We start from the raw sequence: 18246 nt of genomic DNA on the forward strand, positions 1-18246 counted from the left end.
AGTCCAATACACCTCCACATTGTTGCAGTATTTGCCTGTAAACACAGGGCACTATCCCACGTCAGCCATTTGTATTGGTTGAAACCCCACTTGCACGCGTGCAAAGCATCCAAATGACAAACATCAGTTCACATCTACCGCTTACTTTACAGGAAAACATCGGTAATTGTCGTCATTGTCGTCGCTATTGTCACTACTAGGGTCGAGTTTTTTTAATTATCACAACCATATTTACCCTTCAGAGTTCAATTTTACGAAATTGGCAACAACCTGTCCTTACTAATTGTTCGATTTTTCACCATAACATCAGTTGTGCTTCGCCAATTTAGATGAGCTTGGGCTTACTTGAAAGCTCTTGGAAAGAGGAGAACAACGATCTCAAACTGATCATGATAAACCATCACTGTCCACCACTACACCTCCAGGAACAACACAACAACTCCAAGTCACAGTGCCAAATTCGCTTGTCCTGCCATCACACTTTCCTTTGATCAAAAGTCATCATTTTTTTCTCGAAAACATGCAACACATCCTTGGCCATCTTCTTTGGGAGTGATGACACACGCATCCTTGGCCGACGCAGGGGAAATCTCTGTTGTGCGCAAAAAGAATGTTGGAATTTTTGTTCAGCACAAAAGCGTGAATGTTCGTTCGCACGCGGCTGGCGCAAACATCATCGTAGTTAGCTGTGAGTTGTTCGAGCCGATAGCTAAGTCTCTCGGCTACCTGCTAGATATTTCGATTTTAAATTTCGTTTGAGAAGTGGCTGAGTTAATCCTTTACCAGCCGTACATAGCGCGAACGCGTCGAATTCGATGCATTCATTTTCGCTCTGTAAACCATGGTCTTTTGCCACACCGCGGTCGGAATAATCGCAAACTACTGCTGAAAACCTACGGAATCACCTACCATCGAGAAAACCGTGTGCTGCACATAATTTTTTTTCGAGAAAATCGGCTACTTCAAATTCAACAAATGACGGCTCATTGGAAAGCTATTGAACGCAGCTTTCCAATAATGTTTCATTCGATATAGCGCGAGGTAAAATATACTCAAGCGCTGAAGCTCATAGTCCAGGAAACAGGTTGAAGTTGAAATTTCAAGCGTGTGACTGTGGCGTATTTCATGCTACAAACGAGCATAGAGCAGTGTACAAACAGCTATAACTTCGGTCTGCCTACTTCAAATTCAACATATGCAGGCTCATTGGAAAGCTATTGAACGCAGCTTTCTAACAATGTATCATTCGATATAGAGCAACGTAAAATACTCAAGCGCCGAAGCTCGAGGTCCAGCAAACGGGTGGAGTTGAAATTTCAAGCGTGTGGCTGTGACGCGCTTCATGCTGAAGTATGTGTTTGCGAATTCCCCAGTGCACAGCCCATGCGTGACATGCACCAAAAAATAAGCGCTAGAGCAACCTGGTTCTGCTGGTGTTTGAATCTTGACAGATGAACTGGTGCATGAGCTGAAGCCGAACAGTGTACATATTGTCATGGTCCTCGAATTTGCTAATTCGGCCGCATTGCCCAAGTTATTGGTCACCATGAATGGCAACGTTTCTACATGTTATCAGCTTAGTTGTCTCATATGAAAGGTAATACTACCAGCTTTCCAGAACTGTAAAGATGTCAATACAAAATATTTACCGTTTAGTCTCTATTATCCATGTAGTGGACCCAGTTTTTTTTACATATAAATCCTGCGGCTGGTGCAGGGTTAAGATGAGTAGAGTATATGCGCAAGTGCCCAAGCTTCTATGGTGCGATCTCGAACCATGCACGCTAACGGCTTAAGGTTCTTCACTGTACACGGATTATTCGTGGTGCTCTGTGACTTGCTTGATAGCTCTGCTTACATAAACATTGACCGGTGTTGGATATGTATCTAATATTGACTGAGTACGAGGTCAATATAGGAAATAAAAGCCGAGTAAAAGACCGAGGCGAAGCCGAGGTCTTTTACGAGGTTTTTATTTCCTATACTGACCAAGTACGAAGTCAATATTAGATTTATCACGACAAACAGTCCGTATTTCAAATTCCAGAACGATAACCTCATGAATCCCGGTTTTATGATTGCACAATCGTTGCACCACCACCTACTCATGCAGTGACAATGCTGCACTAGGCACCGTTCAACTGCGCAACCCCTAAGCAGTCAAATATAAGCAGTCAATATAGCCCTAAGGAGTGAAATATGCAGGAATATTTGACTGCTTAGGTATGGCAAAAATCTATGTGAGTCAATACTAATGGAGTGATAAAAATATTTATTGGCCCTTTAGTTCAAAAGGGAGTGAATTGAGTGAATGATGACATGTATTTCATGAGCCATGTGCGGAAAAACAGAAGAATACCTTCACTACCACCCAGAGCAGAAAGAAATCAATAGTTTGTTTTGCCTTCAACACACCGCAAATACGCCGATCTCTTACATGAAACAGATATTACCTCGTCAAACTGCAACATTAAGAAACCGTTCGAAACACGCGATCTCAGATGGCGGATATTTCGAATTATAAGTTCCCACAGTCCATTCATAAAAAGAGGGGCCCTGGCTAGGGCGATCTTCCATATTGGCGATTTTCATGATCTTTTTACACAGTACAGTGCTGCGAAAATTGAAATTTGAAAAGGGCTCCAAATAAGTGCTTCAACTGGGGTGAGAATCGCACAATGTACTGTTGCAGCGGGAGTAAAATGGCCTGGATTTTCATAGTTTTTTCCCAATTCAATGCTTTTGGGGTAAAACCTGGGCGAAACCCTTTTCTTGTCAGAGCTTGCTTTTGGTGTTATATTATAGCGTAATTGAAAGAAAAAAAGAGGATTCCATAGGGGTTTGCAGAAAGCAATTCTGAACAAAACTCAAAAGGTTGACCACTCTATGGCCAAACGCTACATATTGAAGTCCATTTTTTAAGAATGGACAGTAATTCCAAACATTTCCGGAAAGACCTGTACCACTGTAACTCTTTGCTGTATGTTTTCATGATGTTTTCAGAAATAACATGCGGCTCTGCACCGACCGCTCCCGCAAATGGACAACTATCCTCTGGTGATGATAGCGTTCCATCAGTGCGCATCTACTCATGCCAACTGGGGTACAGACTTGTCGGTGTTGGCACTACCACCTGCCTTTCAAATCGAACATGGTCCGGGAGGCCACCAACGTGCGAGCGTAAGTGAAATCTACTTGGCCTGTATCTAAAAATAACGAAACAATATTCTATCATTATTCCTGACTCCCATAACTACTCGTCGGCATAATATTCTTCTGGTGTTCTGCACGACTATTGGTAACACCGGCACTCATGCAGCACTGAAAATCAAACGCTCTCTTCTGGACTGACCAAGATCTGTGGGAAGCCCTCGCCGTTGGCCAGTTTAAAAGAATCAACAAAACCTTCAATGGCATTGTGATAAGCGACCGAGTGACAAGGCAAAACTGGTTCAGTCTCTCCGACTCAAAACAAAAGACGGTATTCTCAGGGAACAATATTGCACGAAAGGACAAACGTAGGTAGCACAGAACGTATAGTATTATCGAAAGACTCAAGTGAAGGTAAGACTACAGAAACAACGGAAGCAAAGACTCTACAAGAACTGAGCTGAGGAACTGAAAGACGGATCTATATACGGTACAAGATTGCCAGTTACAGCTCTGAGCGTTAGCTAGCGATCTCTAATTTAGTCTAAATTAAAAGCAAGGGACCTGATGGGGCCAGCAATGGATAGTGCAATACATAATAATACAAAGTGATTTGTGCAGGGGAAAATCCGGCTACTACAGTCATATTCGTCTGCCTGCTGTATTCGGAGTATAATGTAAGAGTCAGAATAAGTATTTGGAGTTGGATGGCGAGTCGAGCATGTTCCTAAAGGTGGAAAGTTTGTAGAGTACAGAGTTATAGGTTGGCTGTTCATGATACTCGGACACCGAGCCAATAAATGTAATTAAAATAGAAGTAATCACATAACTCGTTTCCATGTGATTCCTTCGATTTTAATTATATTCAGGATACATGAATAGTAAAATCCATTTGGGAGAAAAGTTATGCGCTGAATGTGGAATACCGTTGTGTATGACAAGGTAGAGAAAATGCAGGAAAGGGAAAGAGGAAACATGGGTGACAGAGGAGGATGGTTCTTGATCTTTATGAATAATGATTTACATACACCAAAATGCATGTATGAAGTCCCTATTTTACACCCCAACAGAGTTGGAGCCGAGAGCAGTTGCCGAAGAATGCCAAACGGAAAAGATCTTGGAAAGGAAAAGAAAGAGCGAGTGAAGCGTACAAAGCGGACTGACGTGAAAGAAACTGTACAAAGAGAAAAAACTATGCGCCGAAGGTGGAATACCGTTGTGTATGACACATGGACACATGGTCCGAATAATGGCTATGGAGTCTAATAACGTGAGGGAAACGCTTTAGATACAATTATGTAGCCGGTTGTTCTAATAACATGGATGATGACCAAGGCAAGAAAGCATAGCATAGGGCACTGAGCTTTCAAGCTCTCTAGTATTACCGTCAGTTGCCAAGTATTACTTTTCCCATTTTGTCTCCTTTCACACAGCTCGACCCTGCCCTGGCTCACCGACTATCGCCAACGCAGTGGTCATACATAACTCGTCAAAATCCTATGCGTACGGTGACAGCGTGTTTGTAGAGTGTAATGATGGGTACACTGGCAGTGACAATATCACATGTACGGCTGCTGGGAATTGGACCGAATTGACATGCATTGGTAAGTTGCTCGTTATTATAGAGTGCCGTATATTTGAACTGCTTATCTTCAATCGGCGGACAGAACTGTTTCGTCGTTTGTGGACTCATCAGCGCAGCACAGAGAAAATGAGGCCGAACCTGATATCAATGAAAAATAAATGTTCCAAAGCCAGATTTAACCAGGCCCGAATGTACCTTATGAGAGTGCTCAAACTAGAAACTGCTTATCTTTAGAGCCATTGCCCCTTATATAATGTACATTCTTTCCTGTAGTATGGTTGAGAAGAAGGGTACAAAAACATTCAATAGCCATGAAATATCCTACTTGGCTGCTTGTGCTCGTACAGCGAAACCTGACTAAAAAGATCGCTCAAGGGACCTTCAAAATATGGTCTCTGTCACCAGGTGGTCGCCTTATCCAGGGTCAATTGACTGGAAATAGCATCCCTTGGTTCTCGTTGCAGTGATCTTCTAGGGCAGGTGGTCGTGTTATCCGAGTGGGCACCTTGACAAGTTTTACTGTACTTGGGTGAATGCATGCGTAGATGAGGCATTGGATTGATATCATCGTGTTGTTGTCACATCCTCAATAATTCTGATCCTTGGATCAAAGGAACCATAACAAGTGCCGCTTCCCGCTAGTCCTTGTGTTTAATGCGGAGTGATGTAGGTAGAGCGGTGTGGCCATTAAGATGCTGCATTCTTGTTTTGCACTCTTTTGTTACACAAGGGAGAGATCCGAAGCTTTGTTACAACTCTGAGTTTTGCATTCTATTGTTACAATTATTGAATTACAGCTCGCACGTGCACAATGCTGGCCAAACCGATCAATGGAATGGTTTATGTGAGTGGAAACACGTCCGGCTCAGTAGCCTCATTTACGTGCGAAGCTGGTTATAACCTCATAGGGCTGCCCGCTTTAACATGTACAGATAATGGCCTCTGGTCTTCAATCAATCCCACCTGCACCCGTAAGTCTACACTTTCTTTCTTTCTTCTTTTCTTTTTCTTTTGCTGAGAGCTTTCCTTTTCCATATTTTCTTTTAATCTGTGTCTCCTTTGCAAGTTTTCCCCTGCTTGGGTCACGTGGACCTCATTCGCTTCATTGTCATTGGATATGATCAGTACATTCGGTTTGCGAATTCAAATACCGTATTTTTCCGGTTGTAAGTTGACCTTTTACAACTAAAAATAGAAGGAGAAATGGTGGGGGTCGACTTACAACCGGGATTCGACTTACAACCGGGAACTATCAGTATCTTACAAAAAAATTACCTGCACTGCATGCACGAGTGCACCATGTGTACACATTTTTGCCAGTTTATTGGCCTTTTCAAAGATAGGGATGTTATACCCTCCAATAAGGAATGTTTACATGATTAGTTGTTGTGTTAGTAGCAGGGAGTGGTTAGTAGTGCTTTTTTGGTGGAAAACTTTAAAATGCAGAATTGAGGCCTCCGGATACGGGGGTCGACCTATAACCGAGGTCGATTTACAACCGGTAAAATACGGTAAACACCAACCAGTCCTACTATTTTACTCGACACATTGAGGACAAACTACATTCATTGGATTTCCAGTGAGTCGTAATAATTATGTTGAACTTGAAATAGGGGGGCCAAAGTTAAAGCAGTTGTACACTGGTCTATCCTCAGTTATGTGTTGCATTCAGAGCTGTGAGTGTGTGTACGAAAAAACGCCAGCCCAACTTCGACGGGTTGCTGGCTTAAACCTCGTGCTTGAACTGACCAATGGTAGCAGCTTGCCATTCTTCTGCACTTGAGAACTTAAGAGAGCATGTCTGAGAATACCAAAGTATGCGTGCAAGTGGATCTCTCCGATTTCGCTCAAATTTTGCAGGTAGGTTCCCTTTGGTGTGTGGATCGATTGTGCAAAGCCCTTGAAAAAGTTTCTGAAGGGAACCTTGAAATTTGCATACCCCTCAAAAATGGCCGAAATATCACATTATTTATGGGTCTAGAAACGAGTCACGCCACAGCGTATCCGAACAAGCTACGAACAAAACTCCATCAAGCCAACATTGCCTCACCTTAGAAGAGTTCCTGGAGCAGTACCGCTTAGCCACGCCAGGATCCCAGAAGACGAGGTCCATCACCCCCTGACGCCACAAATTATCGTCTTGAAAATAGCCAATTTACAAGCGCTGGCAAAACAGCCAGCTACGTCCTCAATTGGCCAGAACTATACATCGGCAGATAGTAGAACACCTCTTCTAGCGCTGAGGACATGTCCCCCATCTTCCTTTTGGGGTTTTCTTGAAATAAACTTTTTGAATTTTTCCTCTCGACCATGCTGAAATACGGCCAAAGTCATACCTGCGCAGGAAAGCTCGCCCCTCCGCGACGTCTCCTCAGCAATTTCTACTCCAACACTACTCCCAAGGCCGCAGAACAAAGTGTAGTTTTGACTCTGACAAGTAAAAGCAGCGGTGATCACTTGTCACTCCAAACGACAAGCTTCTCCTTGCGCCACCAATAATTTTTTGTGCGACTGTTGATGCAAAAGTGACTGAAGGCATGAGAGCGCAATTTTTAAATTTTATTGCAAGATGCACGGTGAGATCGTGTGCTCTGTGACGTACGATGACGCTTCCTGCACCACGATACGCGGCCATCGATCGCGAATGTGCCTGGAACGCTACTCGGAACAGACCGTGATGGCAGAGGTAAGATGAGCTGCATTTCCTGCTTGATCTGCTGAGAACCCCCACAAACTGTCCTAGGAGTGTTGCAATAGCAGCAAGCCGTTGAAATACGGTATGCCCCTCGTACAGCATGGAGAGTTATTCATCTTTCACACTTACCTCCTGCAATCCCGAACATAGTCCAACAGTAAACATGGTAAAAGCCCCTTGTTTTCATGTCGCTGCTCGACGAAAGCTGCTATCTCGCGAGCTCGGTCGCTTTGTGTTGACTGGCACGCGACCAGCACTGACTGCACGCACTTGTCGCGTGCACTGCATGACAGATTTCTTACGTCATAAAGAATGTGATTTCATCATCATTTCACTGGTCTTCGACCTACATGGTCAGGGAAAGTCCCAGTTCGTAGGCCTACAACACGGTCAGCATGTTCTTGAGCGCAGTAACAACACAAGTGTGATCACTTCCAGACCAACGGGCGTTCAAGGCGAGTAACAAGCGCACTTTACGAAGGTGACTCTGAAACATCGTGATCCGTGATCAACGCGACTTGGCATTCTTGCGTCACACGGCACGTGATTTCACCAAGCCTCTTGTAGTAAAATTCAAAAACTACGCTTAGGACTTCAAGGGAAACTGAACGCCAAAAATAAGTATGGCTTATCCGAAGGAGAATTGGGCACTGATTCCGATGAGCTATGTCTCGAGCCGATCAGAGAAGAGGAACCGTGTCAAATTTCATAAATAACACCTTCCATATTTGGAAAATGGGCTTGATGACGTGCGTACTGCTTAGCTGTCACCATGCTGTGCATGCTCAGCAGTGTAATTGAATGGAAGAAAACAATTACTTTGGTGTTTTGCAGCTCTATTTCGTTCCCTGACGGTACCCAAATCTAGATGTAGGAATCTGTTGAGCAGGAGAGTGACACATGTCTTCCCGAAGGCTGTCCAGCCTGCAGTGGTGATGAAGAAGACACGAATAACACCCCAAGATCGATTGTAGCGAATTGAAAAACTCATGGTGAATTTGCTTCCACTCCAAGGCAATGTCGAGGTATGAAGGGTGCTTGTACTGCCTTCCAAAGTGAAGCGGAGATGAACATGGCTTGGCATAGCTGTTGTTCTACGCCAACTTACTTACCTACTCTTGCTGGTACCGTAGTGGTATATTGCAAATTTCGTGGACGAACAATTTGAGTCACTAGTGGCTAGTGAGCAACACTAACAGGTGAGATTTTTCAATTTGACAAAAATTGTTCTTGTTTGAGAACAGACGGTGGCAGTCATTAGACTCAGTAGGTGTCTCTCTGCGGCTTCTTTCCCTTCATCGATAGGGTTGTGCTTGAAGTCGAAATAAATAGAACATGTGGAACAAAAATCTGATCATGTAATTCGAATTTCAATTTCAAAGTATGTGTACATCAAATCACAAAAATTTCAATATGGTGCTGTCCACTGAAAAAGACTGGGGGCTGGCAGCAATGGAAAGGGTAGAAACGAAACCAGTAAAGTAGAGTATTCATAAGGTAGAGGGAGTTGAAAACGGGAGACGAGTAGTAAGCATTTCAGTTCGAAGTAGTGTCAATAGACAGCATTGTGTTGCATATGTTGTGAATATTGTGCGAATCTAATAATTGGCAGAGGGTAGTGATTAAGCAGAGTATTGTTACAATACGAGGTACTTTGTGAGCAGATAGCAATCAATATCACGACATGGTTTAGACAGGAACTCATAAATGTCAAGAAATTGATAATCCAAAATTATAATTATTATCCCCTGAGTAGTATAATTATTATGGTGTTCTCCTGTGTTTACATGCAGAGCCTTGACGTTGCTGGACGAGCGACAATATAAATTACATAAACGTGCAGCAACGTACTCCCCGGACCAGATGCCGCTGCAGCTGAACACCATGCCGATGGAAAGCCAGGAGTTGATGGCGAAGCATTCTGGTCTGCACAGTACAAGGCAAAGAACAATAATATTATGAATTATAACGCATTGTAATCCTTCCCACACATCTTTGTAAAAACAAACAAACAGTGCCATTATCACAACACTTGATCAAGCATCTTGATGGAGGTATTTTCCATTGTGCTGGCCCAGCATCTGCACCAGGAAGACCATGTACACTTACAAGTAACTTGTGTGTGTGTGTGTGTGTGTGTGTGTGTGTGTGTGTGTGTGTTTGTGTATCCGTCTGTGCACACGTGTGTGTGTGGGGGGGGGGAGCTGGGGGTAGACGCATATGTGTATGGGTAGGAGTGTGTGTGTGTGTGTGGGGGGGGGTTCACACACATGTGTATGGATGTGCGCGTTGCATGCGTGTGTCTGTGGGATGGGGTGGGGGTGCACGCACATGTGTACATGTGTGCGCGCAATATAGAATGTGTGTATTGTGTTCGTTGAACACAGGGAGTCCTCCTGATTCCATAAACTTTGTGATCATTGTAATTTTATGTGCTTTGAAGTTGAAATTCGCAATACATGTACTGATGCTTGATTAGATTTATGTTCCACATGTTCTATTTATTTTATTTTACTTCAAGCACTTGTACTATCAAGCACAACCCTACCAATGAAGGGAAAGAAGCAGCAGAGACACCTACTGAGTCAAATGATTGCCACCGTCAGTTCTCAAACAAAAACAATTTTTATCAAATTGAAAAATCTCACCTGTTAGTGGTGCTCACTAGCCACTAGTGACTCGAATTGTTCGTCCACGAAATTTGCAATATACCACTACGGAACCAGCAAGAGTAGGTAAGTTGGCGTAGAGCAACAGCTATGCAAAGCCATGTTCATCTCCGCTGCACTTTGGAAGGCAGTACAAGCACCCTTCATACCTCGACATTGCCTTGGAGTGGAAGCAAATTCACCATGAGTTTTCCAATTCGCTACAATCGATCTTGGGGTGATATTCGTGTCTTCTTCATCACCACTGCAGGCTGGACAGCCTTCGGGAAGACATGTGTCACTCTCCTGCTCAACAGACTCCTACATCTAGATTTGGGTACCGCCAGGGAACGAAATAGAGCTGCAAAACACCAAAGTAATTGTTTTCTTCCATTCAATTACACTGCTGAGCATGCACAGCATGGTGACAGCTAAGCAGTACGCACGTCATCAAGCCCAATTTCCAAATATGGAAGGTGTTATTTATGAAATTTGACACGGTTCCTCTTCTCTGATCGGCTCGAGACATAGCTCATCGGAATCAGTGCCCAATTCTCCTTCGGATAAGCCATACTTATTTTTGGCGTTCAGTTTCCCTTTCAGTCACTTTTGCATCAGCAGTCGCACAAACAAATATTGGTGGCGCACGGAGATGCTTGTCGTTTGGAGTGACAAGTGATCACTGCTGCTTTTCCTTGTCAGAGTCAACAATACACTTAGTTCTGCGGCCTTGGGAGTAGTGTTGGAGTAGAAATTGCTGAGGAGACGTCGCGGAGGGGCTAGCTTTCCTGCCCATGTATGACTTTGGCCGTATTTCAGCATGGTCGGGAGGAAAAATTCAAAAAAGTTTATTTCAAGAAAACCCCAAAAGGAATATGGGGGACATGTCCTCAGCGCTAGAAGAGGTGTTCTACTATCTGCCAGTGTATAGTTCTGGCCAATTGAGGACGTAGCTGGCTGTTTTGCCAGCGCTTGTAAATTGGCTATTTTCAAGACGATAATTTGTGGCGTCAGGGGCGATAGACCTCGTCTTCTGGGATCCTGGCGTAGCTAAGCGGTACTGCTCCAGGAACTCTTCTAAGGTGAGGGAATGTTGGCTTGATGGAGTTTTTGTTCATAGCTTGTTCGTATACTCTGTGGCGCGACTCGTTTCTAGACCCATAAATAATGTGATATTTCGGCCATTTTTGAGGGGTATGCAAATTTCAAGGTTCCCTTCAGAAACTTTTCCAAGGGCTTTGCACAATCGATCCACACACCAAAGGGAACCTACCTGCAAAATTTGAGCGAAATCGGAGAGATCCACTTGCACACATACTTTGGTATTCTCAGACATGCTCTCTTCATGCCTATTTACGGCATACAGTAAAGTCGAGGATAAAAGCCGCACTTGATTAGATGCCACTCTTGTATTGGAACAATTTTACGTATATGATCTTGGCATACTAGCCACTGCTTCAAAACATGGCATTATGCTCCTTCCTAGAGCGGACAGGCTACATCACAACTATGGTTTTATGTAGAAGATGTATAAGCCACACGTTCGACTCGTAACATGAATTATTTTGATATCAACAAAGGAAGTGTGCAGCTCAAGAAACGTTTAGAAATCCAATCTGGCTGAAAGGGCTATAGTATGCCAACTATACCTGCAATGCTAGTGACATTTGTGATAATTTTACATCAATACTTCAATCCTCACAAAAGTCCGTCTTGTGCTCCTGTCACAACTAGGATAATGTAAAACCAACCAAAACAATGTCGTATGAGCTGTGGCTTTTATACAAGTCTTTATGCTATATAAATTTCAGGTGAGTTCCAAATTTTTCATGAAGGAGTTGGATAAATTCAAATAATTTTGCTTACAAAATCCCGAGATACATTTTTGGTTGGCACGGCCCAAGTTAAAAGATCATCAGTAAATCAAGATAGTTCTTTTCCCCTTTTAATCAATTCTCAGGAGTTACTTGTCCGCCGTTGCAAAACTTCACGAATGGCTTTCTGGTAACGGGAGGTGATGACTTTCAATCAGTGCGAGAATACAAATGCCAAGATAGATTTGTCTTATCCGGCTATGCAACATCGACGTGTCTTCTGAACGGAACATGGTCATCAACAACACCCATTTGCTATCGTGAGTACAACCAATAACTGCTGTTAAATCTGTCCTAATGCCGCAAAATTTGCAGGGCATGACTTATAATAAATGGAACGTCATGATACTGCTTTACATATTCAGTGAAGGGAATGGGTGCGGGTAGTGGGGTGGAGGGGGGGGGGGGGGTGGAGGGGGTGTGTGTGGGAGGGGGGGGGGTACTAATCTCTTGCATTCAGTTCAACGGCAAGGCCGATTCTCTTACTCAATACGAATGTTTATGTTGAAGATAAATCCCGGCACACGGTGGGTGCACTACGGCACTGTCACCGAACCGGTACTGTATAACGGGTAACTATTGCGACGTAAAAATACGAATTTTGCGAGAGGCCCCGAATCGCAAATTTTGAACTCCGCAAACTCACGCTATGTAAAGTCCAGTGCAAGGACTGACTCGACTGTGTCGTACATGTATGTCGTACATATGTATTCAATCGCAAACATTAAACCGCGCAAACCAGTCACAATTTGTAAAACGCAAGCATTTTATTGTCGCAAGCGTTACCCGTTTTACAGCACACTGCCAACAGACCATTCACAACAGACACAACAGATACCCTATGCATGGGAACACTCGACATGGAACGGGAGTACTGACGAGGAGCAACACACAATGGAAAAGAAGAATGACCTGGAACTCGTCTACGAAGTATTCTATTATACTTAATCCGAGGATAAAGAATGTTGAATATGCGAAGTGTCAAGAATCAATCAGCAATATATATGTACTTCGAAGAATTGAAGACCATCAACAGGCTGTCTGATTAGTAACGGATTTTATGATACAGTGGGTACGTCAAATCCGCCTAAACTGATCGGAAATTGTTAGAATGGAATGAAATGTGATACAGTGATACAAACCAGTGTAGGCACATGCATCTAAGCCAAACAGATAGCACAATTCCGTGTGTGACAATCAGCACTGTACCATAAGTACAGTCATCCCTCTCTAACTTGTCCGGCACCTTTTGCAACGGCATTTTCTGCTGGATAAACAAGGGTGCTGGATTATCAAATCCTGCCCTCCAACCCGGCCCACAAGTTAACATACATGTTTGTGTTGTATGTCAAAACATAGGGATTTTCTGTGTCAATCCAAGTACTTTGTGGAATGCATGTCTGTAACATACACTTGCCGGGAATATCCTATGCACTGGCATAGGATATTCCCAAGTGTATGTTACATGTGTTGTGTAGGTTACAATGCTCCCTGACAGTATGCGAAATACAACTGCTGGATTAGAAAATCGAATTATGTACAGTTTGAAAGATTTGTTGCAGAAAATCGCTGCTGGAGGCGGAATTCAAGTGGCGGATTAAAGCGTAGAAAATGAACTGAAAGAATCCGTTTTGCCAGAAAGGGTGCTGGTTTGCAAGGGTGCTGGTTTGCAAGGGTGCTGGATAAACAAGTGCCGGATTAGAGAGGGACGACTGTATAGCCTTGGGGCGATATGCTACAATCTGCACTAGAATTTAAAGGAAATCTCATGCCAAACAGACACAGAGGAATCTCGTCCTGATGTTGCTTGACCAATCTTTCAATTGGCAACAGTTACTGATAACCATCAGAACATGTTCATGTACTGCATGAGCTAGGAGATCTCCATATCAGGTACATTTTTCTGGAAATGCGCAGGGGTACCTGGTTTTATTCCCGTAGCTATGCAGAAGACGTTACTTCAGTAATGTCTGGCGCTAGCCAGGGTCTACACAGCTTTAATTTGGTATTTGTGTGTGTGTTTGTTTGTTTGTTTGTTTGTGTCACGCCTGGCGCTATCCGTATCTGACGGCAAAAAAAGCATAGGATGTTATAAATTTTTCAATTCTCCTATTTTTTTTTCAGGCATATCCTGGGATTCGAACCCGCACTATCGCCCTACATGCATTCCCCCATACACTTCGCATTCATACCCATTCTTCCAAGTTGCTTCACGTTATTATCTTGCGTTTGAAAGCCCTATTTGAATATTGCGGGCAGCTGTATGTGGCCAGCTGTGTTTGATGGTACGGTACGGTACGGGAGACGGTGTCGTATTACCCTCGATCGTACCTGTCCCGTACCTATCCCCTACCGTACCGTGCCATCAAAGACGGCTTGCCACAATGCATATTCAAATAGGGCTTTCAAATGCAAGATCACAATGTGAAACAACTTGGAAGAATTAGTATGTATGCGAAGTGTATCGGGGGATGCATGCAGGGCGCGCGATAGTGCGGGTTCGAATCCCAGGTTATGTCTTAAAAAAAAGGATTTTTTTAAATAGTTTATAACATCCCTATGCTTTTTTTGTCTAGGTCATCAAGGCAAAAAAAGCATAGCGTAGGGCCCTGAGCTTCCAAGCTCTCTCGTTAGGATATGACACTCGTAGTCGGCTACAGTCCATTCAGAAAAAAATGAACTTCTAGCTTTTGGCCATAAATGGGTCAAACGTTGAGTTTTTTTAGAATTTTTTTCTGCAATCCTCTATGGAATCCTCTTCCAATTATGTTTCTGAAGTTTTTTTCTCCAAAAAGCAAGCCATAACAAGAATAGGATTTCGGCCAGGTTTTGCCCCCAAAGCATTGAATTGGGAAAAACCATAAAAATCCAGGCCGTTTGACCCCGTCTGCAACAGTGCATTGTGCGGTTCGAACCCCAGTTCAGGTACCCTTTTTGGACCCTTTTTCAAATTTCAACTGCACTGTGTACGATGAAATCACGAAAAATCGCCAAATACGGGAGCTCGCCAGAGCCAGAGCCCATCTTTTTATGAATGGACTGTAGTAAAACTCAATGTGTAACTCATAATATTATAATAATTTCGCCGTTTTCGTTTATTGCAGCGATGGTTACATGTCCAGCCGTAACTATCACCAACGGCTTGTCTTACCCTGGTCATGTGAGTGTAAACAGCGTGCGATCTGTCGTCTGCAATGACGGTTATCAGCTGAGTGGCGACAAGGCAATGGTTTGCATGCCGGCAGGCAACTGGTCTAATGTTCCACGATGTACAAGTAAGTAATGGGAACCTGTTGTAACCACCGCTATGCTGATTTCTTCATAAAGACCACAAATTACCGTAACTACGTGCATTAAACAATGGAATTCACCGTAGGTTTAGTATTGTAACGATCAAAATTTAGTATAACTATCGGAACGTTTCGTCACTCTCATGGTAATCTTGCTTGTGTAACAACCCTCCTTGGTCAGAATGCTGTTCTTTTTAAGTTCCTCAAAGTCGTGTATTGAGCAAACATGGTGTCTTGTTCATTATGAAGGTACCATTGTTTTTAGCTGTCTAGAAGTTTGTATCATACAGTCTCAGTCCGGGGTAGCCTGATGATGGAGAGACTATTTGAATAGCTCCGCTATAGTCACGGGTTGATATTAACTCTAGGTATGCAACATGTTCCTTGTGTCCATTTTTCTTTTTTTTCTGTGAGTAGAGAAAGCAACATGTGCCATGATTCCGGTCGGGGATGGTAATCTCACACTGTCTTCAACTGAAGTGTACAGTATTGCTCATGTGACATGCAATAGAGGATACAAAGTCAATGGAAGTAGCATCATTGTCTGTCTGTCCAATGGGAGCTGGTCTGACAGCCCATACTGCGTTGGTAAGTTTATGTGTCCCCTTCACAGTCTGCGTCTTTGGTTTCAATGTTTAGGCTGTGATCAGGCTGGGGGGGGGGGGGGGGGCTGCGTGTCGGCTTCTGGTGCTGATAGACTCCTGGACTTCCGCCAAAGAAACCACACGAATGCTGCCGTGACAGGTATCACGACTTCAGACTATATAATCTTTTTATTGGAAAGGGAGTTACGTGTGCATACATGTTATTGTTGAAACATAAATTTTAAGGTTTTATCATGTTTGGCTGATACTTCAACGGGAGCCTGACCTGTTCTTGTTTGCTTTTCTGATGTGATGTTCATTTCCTGATTAGATAAATCACGAACAGGCACATTCAATAATGCGGCGGCGTCGAAGTCTACACAGAACCTCATCATGATAATAGCATTCCCAATACTGGCTGCAATGGCGTTCGTCTTCATCCTCCAGTTCACACGGCGACATTGGTCATGTACCCCAAGCCCTCCGGATAAGCTCACACTTACCAACCGTACAAGTGCAGGTCCTTTTCAGATGGAGGAACACAAAACTGCGGCTAACTCAAGTTTCAGAGCAACACCTGACTCCTTACGCACCACTCACTCTCATTCAGGAAAGGATGCTCGTTCGGCCAACCACTGGGCAAAGGTGAAAGGCTCCCTGCATTCCGAAAGAGAAAAATGCTCACGGGTAGATTCGTTCTCTGCAGGCCAGACGGGAAATGGGACCTCACAGGCGGAACTGTGCGCTCAGGACAGCATATACTCTATGACAGATGTGTACACTGGTGTGCCGAATGGCAACAAGGATGCTCAACGCAGCAGCCTCAGGATTCGGCCCAGCATGTATTCCCAGTCGAAGATGGTGCTCTCCCCACAGGCATCCCGTGGATCACCTTCTTCTCACGCTCTGTGCACACAGCAGAGCCTGATCTCCCATTCTGATTTATACTCTCAGGCGAGCTCAGCCCACGAGGACGGGGAGACTGATGTGGGTGTTTACGCAGACACGCAACAGCAGGACAGCGGGTACTCCCCTATAGTGAAAAGAACATCTGGAGACGTTCACACTGACAAGCGGGCCACTCTTGTCACAATGCACTCCCAGACTGATGTCTACTCAGCAATAACCAAGGGAACGGATGTGGGTTGCTCTCAACTGGACAAGGACATTGAAACTGACCTGCAGTCTCTGGACGACGTGTATACTACAGTTGTGAAAGGCACGGGAACCCCAATACACCGGACGTCCACCAGGAGACTCCCAGAACGCCGAATTTCCAACGACACAGCGTCGTCAGCAAAAACTGACGACCTTAGCGCATACGCCACTCTTGATAAAGTCTTGCAATGAGGCTGCACGAAGTAGCCTGACATGCATGCAGAATTGTGCAGAACCCTGGTGTGAAAATCACCCTCATCGGTTAAAATTGTTTCGTTTCTTTTTAGGATTTTGAGGTATTTCTCTGTTCTCTCACATGTCTTTACTTGTACAACCCCCCCCCCTCCAGTCCAATCTTTCGGCATATAAATTGCACTTTGCAATTCACATACGTATATGTTTTCAACACAATCTGTACTGTTACGAACAACTTTTGAAATGGTTAAAGAGTCGCTATTGCTCAATATTATTTTTTAACCTGTAGAAGAGGCTGATGTGGAAAGGTTTGTGTTTAATCTGTTTGCGCGATGCAACACAGAGAATTCCCCATCGTATCCCTATAATGGATCCATCCGTCATTTTAGAATCTTTTTCACGGAACAAAATATTGAGTTATGATCCTCCCAAACCCACTATCATCAACTTGAAGCTCTGTATAGTATTGGATTCGGTATCCATGGGGGCTCTGCTACTAGCCAACACGTACGCAGGACACATGAAAGCCAGTATCGGCAAAGGTGACTTGTATCGTAGGGATCTCTTGCATCAAGTTTGAACGCGGCTTCGTTGGCGAGTGAAACAGCACCTCATTCTGAACTAAGGAACTGAAAGTGTCAAACTTCTTTCTCAAGTTCTGCTTCAGCTTTTTTTTTGCGTGTGCGTTCTACCTTGTCGTCCATATTGACAATGGATTTGGGACAGACACCAGTAGTTTTGCAATGGCATAATTATTGTCTCCAACTCTTCTATATCCATGGCAGAAGTACAGGTTCCTGCACGAGTAAGAGGGCAGTACCGCGGAATCCAGCCCGCGCCGCGATAGCGGCAAGGGCTGGATGAACAGCGGTACTGACCGAGTATGAGTGACTGGAACGTGTTTCCCGTATGCACCAAAGCCAAAGAGAGACTTCCACAACAACCGACCGTGTACTTTCCCTATTTCAGACCACAAAATGACCCAATCAAGCTTGTCAATCAGTAATGATTACTGGACTCAGCTGCCTCATCATGAAAATGCACTTCAACGCGGAGATGATAATAAG

The 18246-nt window shown here is 43.9% G+C and overlaps 1 protein-coding gene and 2 long non-coding RNA genes across 3 annotated transcripts; 2 read left to right on the top strand and 1 right to left on the bottom strand.

Moving 5' to 3' along the window:
- The first annotated feature begins 4469 nt into the window (after positions 1–4469).
- On the top strand, positions 4470–17193 carry LOC135820142 (complement component receptor 1-like protein). Its single transcript, XM_065333454.1, has 7 exons — positions 4470–4485; positions 4584–4754; positions 5533–5706; positions 12039–12212; positions 15057–15227; positions 15660–15830; positions 16158–17193. The coding sequence occupies exons 1-7, from the start codon at positions 4470–4472 to the stop codon at positions 17174–17176; spliced, it is 1896 nt and encodes a 631-aa protein (XP_065189526.1). The 3' UTR covers positions 17177–17193.
- On the top strand, positions 8067–9541 carry LOC135819750 (uncharacterized). Its single transcript, XR_010553972.1, has 2 exons — positions 8067–8629; positions 9224–9541. It is a non-coding gene; the product is annotated as an uncharacterized LOC135819750 (long non-coding RNA).
- Positions 8772–10235, bottom strand: LOC135819749 (uncharacterized). Its single transcript, XR_010553971.1, has 2 exons — positions 10079–10235; positions 8772–9356 (listed from the first exon to the last, which is right to left on the bottom strand). It is a non-coding gene; the product is annotated as an uncharacterized LOC135819749 (long non-coding RNA).
- Positions 17194–18246: the final 1053 nt, after the last annotated feature.

This window comes from Sycon ciliatum, chromosome 6 (assembly GCF_964019385.1).
Source record: "Sycon ciliatum chromosome 6, ocSycCili1.1, whole genome shotgun sequence".
Lineage (NCBI taxonomy): Eukaryota > Metazoa > Porifera > Calcarea > Leucosolenida > Sycettidae > Sycon > Sycon ciliatum.